Genomic DNA, 12,612 nt, shown 5'->3' on the forward strand with positions numbered 1-12,612 from the left:
TGTATTACCTCATCCAAATGTCCTCCTGACAACACAAGCACTTGTGATGCTTACAGAAGCACTCATATTTACAGGTGGAGAAGTATTCACAACCACTATGAAGCCAACTAGTCTTTTAGTAAAAATAACGGCAATGAAAAGGCAAATTTAGCTTTTGTATCAATTCCTTTTTCAGGCCATGTCTCAGTACATGAAAGCACAGCAGGATGGGGGCTGGAGAGATGGCTCAGTGGTTAAGAGCACTGTCTACTCTTCTGAAGGTCCTGAGTTCAAATCCCAGCAACCAGATGGTGGCTCACAACCATCCGTAACAAGATCTGACTCCTTCTGGGATGTCTGTAAACAGCTACAGTGTACTTACATATAATAAATAAATCTTAAAAAAAAAAAAACAAAAAAAGAAAGCACAGCAGGAGGGAATGAACTCGTTAAAGTTTTCCTTTAAGGTCACTCACATGTGTGATGTGCATGTGTGTACCTTCATCAGCATACACATCATACACACACACACACTCAAAAATAATAAGTTTTTAAAATATCCTTTCCTCTTTTACCCTTACCTGCACTGCAACCGACGGAGCTGGTGGAGCATCTGTTATCCCACTGACATCTTCTAGAGAAGCTTCCCACAGGCTGTCAGAGCTCCTGCTGCTGCTGTTTCCTTCAGGCTCACTCAGAGCTGAATCAGCATCAGCTGCACAGCTCTGGTACTTTACACACATTCCCAAAGAACCCTCCAGGATCTGCGTTCCAGAGGCAATGTGGTCACCAGAGTCATTCTCAGTATTCGGATCATGACTCTTGAAGTATGCAGCGGCATTCTCATCTGCTCGGTTGCTGGCTACAAAAGATGGTACCAGTGGCATGGACCTGTGCATCGAATACTCAGAAGAAATGCTGGCCAGAGGTGTGTAGATGCCAGCGAATTGGGACAGGCTTGGTACCATGTTAATGTATGCTGGCCGCGACTGGGGGATGCCAAACCCTTGAAAAGGAAGGTATGTGCAGAATCCTGTGACCAAGTGGGACTGAGTCCAGTATGTTGGTTTGGCATCTTCAGGAGCCGGTGTGGGGGAAGGAGAAGCATCCTCACAGAGTGGAGGAGAGTCAGGAGAGAGCATTTCCAGTCTGCTGTCCTCTGAAGCTGACCCAGAAGAGCTATCAGAGTCCAGTTGGGGTTTCAGATCCTCAGCAGCTGGTGTGGAAGAGTCAGCAGGTCCCGGTGTGGACTTCACATCCTCAAATGCTGCCTCAGACTTTCCATCTGGTTGAAATTCCCTAGCAGTTGGATTTAGTGGTAGTTTAACTCGTAAATATTCTCCCGTTTTTGAAATTTCTTCAACTTTATTTTTAATGTTTTTCTTCTTTCTTTTTTTCTTGAGTCTTGAGGCAACTTTTTTCAATGCAATGCAGTTGTCAATCACAACAAAGCGAGGACAGCCCAGGAGGAACGACTTCAGCCCTCCTGCCTTCTCCAGTATCTGTCGAGTTTCTTCAGGGAAGAATTCATATTCCTCAGAGAACATCCTGTCACTCATATCCAAGGGGCCATGCTCTTCCAACAACTGAGAAAAATAACTAGGAAAAATGTGTTTACACTGGGTTATGACAAGAAAGTACTTGTTTTGTTTTGTTTTTCCTCCCAAGGCAAGTATTTTACTTCTGATATCAAACCCTCCCAACAATGTAATCCAGATGAAACACATGATGACCAAATTCAATGCTACAACAATCAGAATTCACTTTCCCTGAGAATTCAAGGTGGGACCTAGGACCCCGTGCATACCAGGCAGACGTTTTAACCAACTGAGCTACAGTCCTAGCTCTATGTTTAACGTTTGGTATAATGTTTAGAAAAAAAATTGTCTTTAAAGAGATCCTCTACATTTCCTGCCCTATTAAGCAGCAGTCACATTTCATAGCCGAAAGAGGACAGCACTTAAGTACCATCCTCTACTATGGAGGAATATTAATCTATTATTTGAAATGTACACAAAATGCACTTCATGTTTCTTAGGTCCTGAAAAGCACTCTTTGAAGTGTGTACATTGTATCTAGTGACAAAACAGGATTTCTTGACACCTTAGTGTTTCACAGGCTAGGATCAGTTAGTATAGCTGTTTAGGAGAGATAAAAGAAGCTAAGACTAAAGGCTTATGCCCATTTCCATTTTTGCTGGATTTGGAAAGTTGTCTGATTTCCCGTTATGACCCCTTTAAAGTCTTAGATTATAAACAAGACAAATACTCCTTTAACTAGAGGCAAAGAACTGAGCACACTACACATGGCAGTATAAAAAGTAATACCGTAATTATATTTATATAATATAAAGCTAATTATACCAGAGCTACCAACATCTGCTGCCCACAAGTGCAACATATCTTAATCTGCAGTGTTTGCAGATGGAGTTACAGGACACCACTGCAGCTGATGGAGAGGACAGCCAAGGTCTTCAAAGCCCCCACCCTACCAACCCAGAATTGCTCCATTCTAGGAGTTCTCATTGGAAACCCATTTTGTGTATGCCCATGGATCATTTTTAAGACTGCAATCCTAGAATGGTCACCTCAGTTTTTCTGCTGTGTTGCAAGCTACAAAGTTTTATATGACTAGGAATTCTTGAGTAATTAGTAACTACTATTAGGAAAAATTGTATTAGGAATAATTTGGCTAAACTAAATCATAAAATGTTAGAAACTGAAGAGAACAGTAAAATTAAGTTAGGTCAGTTTTCTCTTTTTAGGTGAAAATTAAAGTCTAGAAAAGGTTAATCTGTAGTAATTATCTCAGTATTTCTCCATGACATTTTTCTACTCCTCTCATATAGGGGGGTTCAGTCTTTGTTTTCAATCACACATTGATCAATGAAAGAGATTGCCTTCTCAAGCTGTTATGTGTCTCCTTCTAAAATATACTATATTGTGTGATATGCCATCCTAAAACTTCTGTTTGTAGATAAAAAGATATAAATGCTACCTAAAAGTAAAAACAGATCAGTCTAATTTTCCTTATAAATCCATTTAAGTTCTTCCCAGCTGTTGTAGGAATCCTTCAAGCACACTGAAAGTGATCCTCTTAAGCTTTGGTTTATGGAAGCCTGAAGCAAATCATAGACTATTTTAAGAATCAGTTTCATTTTGTAGGTATTTCTAAACTGCCACTCAAGAGATCTCTTAAGAAAATTGATCAATATTTAATTCAGGAAGAAAGAATCATAAAGTGATTCTAAGACTGTTTGACTAGTCTCTCAGGAATGACAGAATGAGGTAAAAATAAAGAAAAAAGATGATACTGTGTGTAAATGACAGAGTTTTCAGAAGTTAGCTTTTGCATTAATTTCTACTAGGTTTTATTCTGTGATTTCTTTCTGTATCAAGTACTATAAAACTTATTTACTGTGAAGTTCAAAATGGCCAGATATTTGTAAGCTTACTGGGCTACTAACCAGATTAGTTATTCACATCAGTCATTTGACTATTAAAGTTCACATCTGTCTTAGCGTTTTACTGCTGTGAACAGATATCATGACCAAGGCAACTTTTATAAGGACAACATGATTGGGACTAGCTTACAGGTTCAGAGGTTCAGTTCATTATCAAGGTGGGAACATGGCAGCAAGCAGGCAGGCATGGGCAAGAGGAACTTAAGAGTTCTACATCTTCATTTCAAGGCTGCCATAAGCCTGACTTCCATACAGCTATGACTAGGGAATCCAAGTCCACACCCACAAGGCCACACCTACTCCAACAAGACCAAACCTTCCAACAGTGTCACTACCTGAGCCAAACATATATAAGCCATTACAACATTCATATTTTAAATCCTAAAGTATCTTATTATATCTAATGTTATGGAAGAAAAACACATTACTTTTTTTCATGACCAACACAAAAGCAGTGGTACAGTCTCCGGATTTTCTATCATTCTAGCTGAATAATCACAATCAGAGCTGAAGTTGTCTCAGCATACAGGGATCCCTTTCTCAATAAAAAGGTAATACTTCCCTAAGCTACATAATCTGTCACGGCTGTTGTGAGATGGCAGACAATCTATCAATACAAAGACAACATATAATAGTGATAGTGATTCTTCGTTAATCTTGTACTTAGAATTCATGACTACAAGACTATGGCTGACAGGTAGAGGGGCACCCTCACTTGAAATCCTGGTTTCTTGGAGGCTAGGTCAAGAGTGTTGCAAGGTCAATGCCTGCTCAGTTACGAAGTGAAATGCTTTCTCAAAACCTGCAAACCATGGCCAAAAGCCTGGTTCAAAGTATTAATATCAGCAGTTCAATCTAACAAACCAGTTATGATTTGCACTCAAAATTTTATAAATAAAAACCCTCAATAAACTTTGTGAAATACATGGCAAAAGTTCTGAATATTTCCCCCAGATGTTGTGAGTGAAATGGTATGCATTTTAATAAATATAAGACACACAAATAAAACAGCTTTGATGTCTGCTTGACAGACTCACAAGAGAGCTATATGAACACTAAGCTACTTACTCATACAGGGTCGAACATTTCTGTTTGGGGTTAATATCCCACAGCTTCTTATTTCGGACAACATACTCGCTGCTGTGCTGGTCATAAAGAGCTTCAAATTCTTCCACATCTTGCCGAAGGTGGTCAGGCACTGCAAATGGCCCTGCAGATTCTGAGTTGCGCCTGCTGTGTTAAAAACAAATTTGTACATAAAACTTTTGGGAAAGAATATTTAATTGCACATGAAGAGACTAGAAGACAGGGATATAAACTATAGAAAAACATGTAATTAAAATAAAATTAATAATTTCAGTTTTATACTATAAGAATTTATTATTGCCAGGCGGTGGTGGCACACGCCTGTAATCCCAGCACTCTGGGAGGCAGAGGCAGGTGGATTTATGAGTTCAAAGCCAGCCTGGTCTACAGAGTGAGTTCCAGGACAGTCAGGGCTATACAGAGAAACCCTGTCTTGAAAAAACCAAACCCAAAAAAACCAAAAAAAAAAAAAAAATTTATTATTATAGATTTTAATATAGAAAAGCTAAAATTTACAGGCTGGGGAGTTAGCTCAGTGGTTAAGAGCACTTGCTGATGTTGCAGAGGACTCAAGTTTGGTTCCCAGCACCTATATGGTGGTTTACAACCATCCATAACTCCAGGTGCAGGGCATCTGATAACCTCTTCTGATTGCTACAGGCACCAGTAGTACACAGACATACAGGTTGGCAAAACACTGGCACAAAAAATAAAATACATAAAACTTAAAAAACCCTACAGTTACAGTCAAGAAGCACAACAGGTCATATTCTTAGTAAATACTAAGAGCACAATTTTTTTCAAACTCCTTATTTAAAACATAAAAATCAAGGCCAAGCATGATAGTGCATGCTTTTAATCCCAGCACTCAAGACGCAGAAGCCGGGGGATGTCTGGGAGTTTAAAGCTATTCAAGTGTGGACAGCCAAAACTGTAGAGAAAGACCCTGTCTTAAAAATGAAAAAAAAAAAAAAAAAACAAACAGAAATAAACATTGCATTCATTATAACTTACTGAAGAGTGAGAGACAGATGCAGATTTAAAATTATAACTGCTAACCGTTTAAGGGTTAACATAAAGCTGTTAATAAAAACATGTCTTTAAAAGGTGTAACAGCAGCATGAAGAACAGGAGATACCAGACCCAATTCAGACCAAACAGTACTTATGAGAATTCAGGGCCTGCATCCTGCAGTGCCCACCTCTGGGCTCAAGACAGGCTGCAAAGGATTCTCAAGGAGACAGAGTCAAGGTAAGGACCAGCCACAGAGAACTGTCCCAGGTTTTCCTCATCATCTTCTCCAGGGGCCCAGAACCTGAGCCTATAAAGTAACACCCCGCCCCCCCCCCAAAGAAGAGAGGCCCTGAAGGAAAAGGAACCAGCAACCAACACAGATGGAGAAAAGGCCTTGTAGAGCATCAATGGTGCTGGAGGCCAAGATGTGTACACAGTTTTGCTTACAGTATATGTCATTACAGGCTAAATTTTTTACCAAGAAACTTCTTGCTTTTGAGACAGGATCTTATTCTGCAGCTCAAGACCTACCTCAAATTTTTGGCAATCCTGCGTCAGTCTCCTAAGCACTGTTTAGGTATAAGCTAACACATGGCTTTAACAAGGCTTTTAAATATATATTAAATAGATATATTGTTTTTCAAGTTCGTTTCTCTGTGTAGCTCTGGTTGTCTTGGAACTCACAGACTGTCTAAAACATACAAGCACACATGCCAAACTGTGCTCATTAGGTGCTCTTTAATGAGAAAAAGGCTAGTAGGATGTCTCATGACAGTCTGTGTAGCCCAAGATATCTTAGAACTTATTTCATTATGTTGCTTAATCTAGCGCAATCTTCTGCCTCAGCCTCCTGAGAGCTAATACTACCATGCCCAGTTTATTCCTGTAATATTACAACTGCTTTCTGATTTCAGTACGCCATCCTACAAGGGAGTTTGAAAATTATATAATGTCCTTCCTGAAACATAAGTGCCTGTTGATGAAAAGCATCTTGAATAACGCTGCGCAGAGTTTGGTCCAGGAAGTAAGAGCACACTGTAGGAAGCTGCTAAGTGCCGAGCCTTAAAGTTTCCGCCTTCTGCCCCCTCGCTGGCAGAAGCCCCCTGAGATGAACAACACCTTATTTAGAAAGCCTGCTGCTTCTTGCCCCTTCCGCATAGAGACAGCCTACCAGCAGTTCCCACGGGGCTTAACCTGATTTGATCTTGGGACAGCATAAAAAGGGTTGGTGGGCACTCCCTGGAAGAAGAAGAAGCTTTGTTTAAGGTTCCCAAATAAACTGCTTGGGGAAGAAACTCTCTGGTGTCGCGTCATCTCTTGCTGGACAAGGGTGGTCGAGACAGCACACAAACACTAAGCCTGAGTGCAGTAGGACCACCAGCCACTCCAGGTAAAGATGTGGATGCATCTCCAGCATGATCTTTGCTATCTGGCTCTGAAATTCTGGTGTCTATATTATTTCCATTCTTGCTAGCATTTGCTTTCTTTTTCCTTCAGTATGTTCTCTTCTTTCTTTGCAGGGGCCTTTAGGTTTAGATTCTGGTTTAGATTTTTTTTTTTTTTTTTTTTTTGGTTTTTTGGATTTGTTTTTTTCCGAGACAGGGTTTCTCTGTGTAGCCCTGGCTGTCCTGGAACTCACTCTATAGACCAGGCTGGCCTCCAACTCAGAAATCTGCCTGCCTCTGCCTCCCAGAGTGCTAGGATTACAGGTGTGTGCCACCATGGCCTGGCTTCTGGTTTAGATTTTAACACTCTAAAAGGACCAAACAGTTTGAGTGTGGGCTTCAAAACCAGAATGTATGGTTTAAATGCTGGGCCTGTTATTTGCCAGCTTGTTATGATGGGCATGTCACTCCACTGTACTGTGTCTCAATTTTCATATCTATACATATGGACATCACCTGTGATGTCCACTATGAACGGATTAGTAAACTAGTGCTATGTCTAAGTGTGAGAATAGAAACTGGTACATGTCAGTTTCAGTAATGGCTATGATAAGATCTAAATGTTTGTGTGTGATAGCTTTCAGCACTAAATTCTCATGTTGAAACTTAATCAGCAACCTGACGGTGTTAGAGAGAGAGTCCTTGGAGATGGTCAGGTCATGAGGACATAGACTCAAGAACAGGATCTGTGCTTGTGTTAAGTTTAGAAGTGTGTATGGGGCTACTTCACGCTTCCAACATGTGAGAACACAGTAAGATGGTGTCATCCATGAATGTACCAGGAAGCACGTGGCCCTATCTGACACCAGATTTCAGGCTCCAATAGTGTAAGGAATACTCTATTATTTTTCAGTTATTTTATTTGGGGTATACTGTTTGGATGAATTTATAGTTTCTTGTTTTTTAATTAACTGACTTTCAAAGTTTTATTTGCATATATTAATGTTTTGCCAGCATGTGTATGACGCCCTCTGTGTGCGTGCCTAGCACTCTCAGAAATGAGCAGAGGGCTTAAATCCATTACAACTGGAGTATGTGTAGATGGCTGTAAGCCACCATATGGGTTCTAAGAACCAAATCCAAGTCCTCCGCAAAAATAAAAGCATTCTTAACCTCTGAGCCATCCCTCCAGCTCAGATTTCTACAGCTTTTAAGTGCTTCATTTTAGGGTATCTTGTCTTGGACAGCCCAAGTAGACCAAAACAGGTTCTTATTAGTTCAAATTAGAAGAATTTCCCACCACTAAAAAATGTCTTCATGCTTATTCACACAGAAAGCACTTTATAAACTGAGCCCCACTAATTATGCAAAATAATGGGTTTCAGTGTGACATTTTCACACATCCATGTCACATATTTTGATTTTATCTGTCTTATCATTTTACTCTAGTCTCTCCTTCCCCTATTCCTGTGGCTTTAGCACAGCTGAATTGAATGTTTAAGGTTGTAATTCCTATAGCTATAGCACTGACTCAAGATGGACTCGTAATGGATCAGGGAAGGGAAGGAAGGGAAGGCAGGAGACAAGACTCTGGTAAACGGGCATGACTTTTACAAACGTCTGAGGTACAACGAGGCAAAGTAACGTGTACTTACTTATTGTCTTCTGGAGTGGCAGTCTCACTTGGTGTTACTGATGCCGTTCCAGATCCCACTAACATTGGCTGGTTTAAAAGAAAACAAAATGAGAATGATATTTTACCCTAAAAATGATGAGATTCTAACATAAATGACAAAAATAGTCTACCTTAAAAATAACAGTACTCTACCCTAAAATTCCATGGAAGAAAAACCCCACCATTGGATTTAATTAGAATTTACATTAGCACATAAATGCCAACTGTTAACACTGAAAAGAATACTCCACATTTCTTATAAACAGAATATAGTATTATAAATTTTAACAGCCAGAAAGAGGTTGAAATTAAAACTTCAGGTAGTTTCCAACTATTTAAAAAAATATAAATGTGACTGTAACTTATGTAAATCACACTCTCATTTTCATCTCACACAAGGTGAGCTGTGTGGGAACGTCCACGTGCTTGCACCCCTTGCTCCCTCTTTCTTGTCTCCCACACGCCCCTCCCTTCTAGCTAGAGCCATGAAGATCTCCCCTCATCATTAAGAATAATGCTCTTTTAGATAAATATCTGAGCGTAAATAACTGTCAAAGAAGTTCCAAACACTATTAAAACAAATACCTTCATATTTGCTCATAAAACTCAGTTATGTGATATAATTATTGTGTACTAGCTATATAAGCCATTAACTTTTTTGTTAATGTATGTGCATGAATTCCATGGTGTATGCATTGTACATGTTTCTGCAGGTGCCCTGGCACATTTGTGAACATGTGTGACAGGGCATAAGTTGTTATGAGGTATCTTCCCCAGCTCAGTGTCTCACTGAGCCGGAAACACCCCTAATTAGGGGGGAAATTGCAGACCAGGAAGTTTCAAGGAACCAGTTCCACCTGGCTGTTTATTACAGATAGATAGATAGATAGATAGATAGATAGATAGATAGATAGATAGATAGATAGATAGACTCAGACTGCCGACTCACGGCCTTCCTGCCTATTGTTCTACTATCCCTTCATGTGGCCTTGCATGTGTTCATGTAGAAGGATCTAGAAAATAAAGACCAATGAAGATTTAAAGGAGAACCTAAGTATCTTTAAAATCTTTATTTTTAAAAATTTATTTACATTTCAAGTGTTATCTCCTTACCCGGTTTCCCCTTCTCCCAGCAACCTCCTTTTCCCATCCTCCCTCCCCCTGAGGGAGTTCCTCTACCCACCCATGCCTCCCAATCCTCTAGATTCCCCTACACTGGGGCATCTATCAAACCTTCACAGAACCGGGGACCTCTCCTCCCATTGATGCCTGACACGGCTCTCCTCTGCTACATATGTTACTGTAGCCATATGTACTCCTTGGTTGGTGGCTTAGTCCCTGGCAGCTGGGGGTGGGGGGTTGGGTTGGTTGATATTGTTGTTCTTCCTATGGGGGTGCAAACACCTTCAGCTCCTTCAGTCCTTTCTCTAACTCCTCCATTGGGGACTCCTGCACTCAGTGCAATGGTTGGCTGCTAGCATCCAATTCTGTATTTGTAAGGCTCTGGCAAGGCCTCTCAGGAGAGAGTTATAATAGGCTCCTTTCAGCAAGCCTTTCTTAGCATCCACAATAGTGTCAGAGTTTGGTGACTGTATCTGGGATGAATCCCAAGGTGGGACAGTCTCTGGATGGCCTTTCCTTTAATCTCTGCTCTGAACTTTGTATCCATAGTTGCTCCTGTGAGTATTTTGCTCCCCTTTCTAAGAAGGACTGAAGCCCCTGCACTTTGGTCTTCCTTCTTTTTTTTTTTTTTTGGCTTTTTGGATTTGGTTTTTTTCGAGACAGGGTTTCTCTGTGTAGTCCTGGCTGTCCTGGAACTCACTCTGTAGACCAGGCTGGCCTCAAACTCAGAAATCCGCCTGCCTCTGCCTCCCAAAGTGCTGGGGTTACAGGCGTGCGCCACCACCGCCCGGCTGTCTTCCTTCTTCTTGAGCTTCATGTGGTTTGCGAATTGTACCTTGGGTATTTGGAGCTTTTGAGCTAATAGCCACTAATCAGTGAGTGCATATCATGTGTGTTCTTTTGTGACTGAGTTACCTCACTCAGGATGATTCTTTAAAGTCATAAAGCCAATTTACAAGATGTTTCAAATGTTTCCAGAACGGTTTCTTTCTCACTAACATTCAAGACAGTTACAGAGACTGACGAGTCACTGCAGAAGGTACTCTTACCTTTGAATCTTTTGGCTTCTTTTTCTTGCCTTTGTTTTTTACCTTGATACAACCAAACTAAAAAGATGAAAAAGAACATCAATGAATCCTCATATAGTAGAATCATAAATTGCAACAAAAACAGGCACTTTTATTTACCTTGACTATACATTAAATATGTAGTGTTTATCAAAAGCAGTCAGACAGTGAGCACAGTCCTCCACGTACCACTGTGGGCTTAATGACACCTCATGTTACAACTAAAATAAAACTGCTCCAACATTTTAACCTCAACTTCATCAGGGCTTATGCTATTTCAAGTAAATAATCAGACTTTTAAGTAATTCTAATGTGTACAATAACAGCATTACAGAACTTTGTTCACTAATATGAAAAGCAGACATCCTTCTTGTGGTCAGACACTGGACATAAACAGTGAGTGAACAGATTCATCTTCCCACAAGGTTTGCTCACTGTTTTCCAATTTGGCAAGACATGTCTACTAGGGAAGTTTTAGGCATGTTTCGGGACAGATGATCCTCAACAGTGGCAAACATGCCTATTTCTCTTTACTATCAGGTTCTTTTAACCTGCTGGAGGGCATACAGAGCCACAGACCACTCTGCAGCATCTCAGTTAAACCAACAGGGCTCCCTCAGGAACAAAACATCCTCTTTTTTGACTCAAGAATTTTTCCTTTCCTCTTCCTAAAACAAACATTTATTAAGAGGTCTCATGTACTTCGCCTGGCACTGGACTCACTAGGTAGCTGAGGATACTTGAAAATCTGGTCCTGTTTATACTTCCTGAGCGGTGAAAATACAGGCCTGTGCCACTGTGCAGTTACACACTGCTAGGGATGCAACTCAGGGGCTTCATGTACTCTGGGTACCTGTAGCGACTGAACTACATTTCTAGTCTCTCCAATGATAAGGCTTCTGTTTCAGTCTAGCATGTGACCTGTGAAGCAGTTAAGCACTGGGCTGGCTTCCCCTCTGTGCCTCTGCCTGACATAAACCACTAAGGATTCAGGACTTACCGGCATTTCATCGCTGTCCTGCTTCCTCAGCACGGTGCAGCGGCTGTCTGCAGAAAGAACAGGAGTCTCTGTGAGGCGACCCAATCCCCTGTGCTTTCTTATCACATACTTCAGCCTATGAGACCACCCTGGACTGTCAGAAATCCTGTGCTCTTTCTCCTCCTGGCTCTCACAATTCAGTTTAAATACCTGACTAAAGGAGAAATCAATAGAGGAGCACCCAGCGTCAATCCACACCAGTATTCTCAGTGCCATCCTGCCAAGGAGGTGGTACACAGAGGAGCTGGTGCCAACAGACAACTCCATGTTCCACTGCCCTCTCCCCAAATTCCTGCAACTCATGTAATTCAATGCTGCCACAGTGAAATATAGCAGCAATGAAGCTGAAGTATTAACAAAGTCCTTGGGAAGAAACCTAAGTAGGAATAGGGCAGCTCTAAAGAAAGCAGGACATGTAGGTTAGATCTGAAGTGAACAGGCAATAAATGATGGCTAGACAAACTGCATAAGCTGCAACGGGTACCCTTTTCAAAAAACCACAAGTTCCTTAAACTACACTAAATCTTCTGACCCACGGCAGTGCTACAGGGTCAGACTTCCTAATGTGCCTTTAATATGCCTAACAGTACACAGACTGATGCTAAGAGAAAGGGGAGAATGAAGTGGTTAACACAGGATGATTTGAAGTAAAACAGAATCACACAGAACCGGGTGCTGTCTGGCCTATCTGACCTCTGGCATTTTTCTCCCCACCCTACTCTCTCAGTTCTACACACGCCTGTCCATCTGCACTTTCGAATTGGCATCTCCCTCAGACCATC

The 12,612-nt window shown here is 41.0% G+C and overlaps 1 protein-coding gene across 11 annotated transcripts in view; it reads right to left on the reverse strand.

The window, feature by feature from the left end:
- The window catches only part of Ttc3 (tetratricopeptide repeat domain 3), a 101,569-nt gene that overhangs the window by 26,804 nt on the left and 62,153 nt on the right, over positions 1-12,612 (reverse strand). For all 11 annotated transcript variants that reach the window (XM_052158973.1, XM_052158979.1, XM_052158975.1 and 8 more), the window contains 5 exons: positions 11,792-11,838; positions 10,774-10,830; positions 8,583-8,650; positions 4,511-4,675; positions 561-1,578 (listed from right to left, as the gene is read on the reverse strand). In XM_052158973.1, the coding sequence (XP_052014933.1) occupies positions 561-1,578; positions 4,511-4,675; positions 8,583-8,650; positions 10,774-10,830; positions 11,792-11,838 (1,355 nt within the window). The remainder of the gene's footprint in view (positions 1-560; positions 1,579-4,510; positions 4,676-8,582; positions 8,651-10,773; positions 10,831-11,791; positions 11,839-12,612) is intronic.

The sequence above is a fragment of the Apodemus sylvaticus genome, chromosome 15 (assembly GCF_947179515.1).
Source record: "Apodemus sylvaticus chromosome 15, mApoSyl1.1, whole genome shotgun sequence".
In the NCBI taxonomy this organism is placed as follows: Eukaryota; Metazoa; Chordata; class Mammalia; order Rodentia; family Muridae; genus Apodemus; species Apodemus sylvaticus.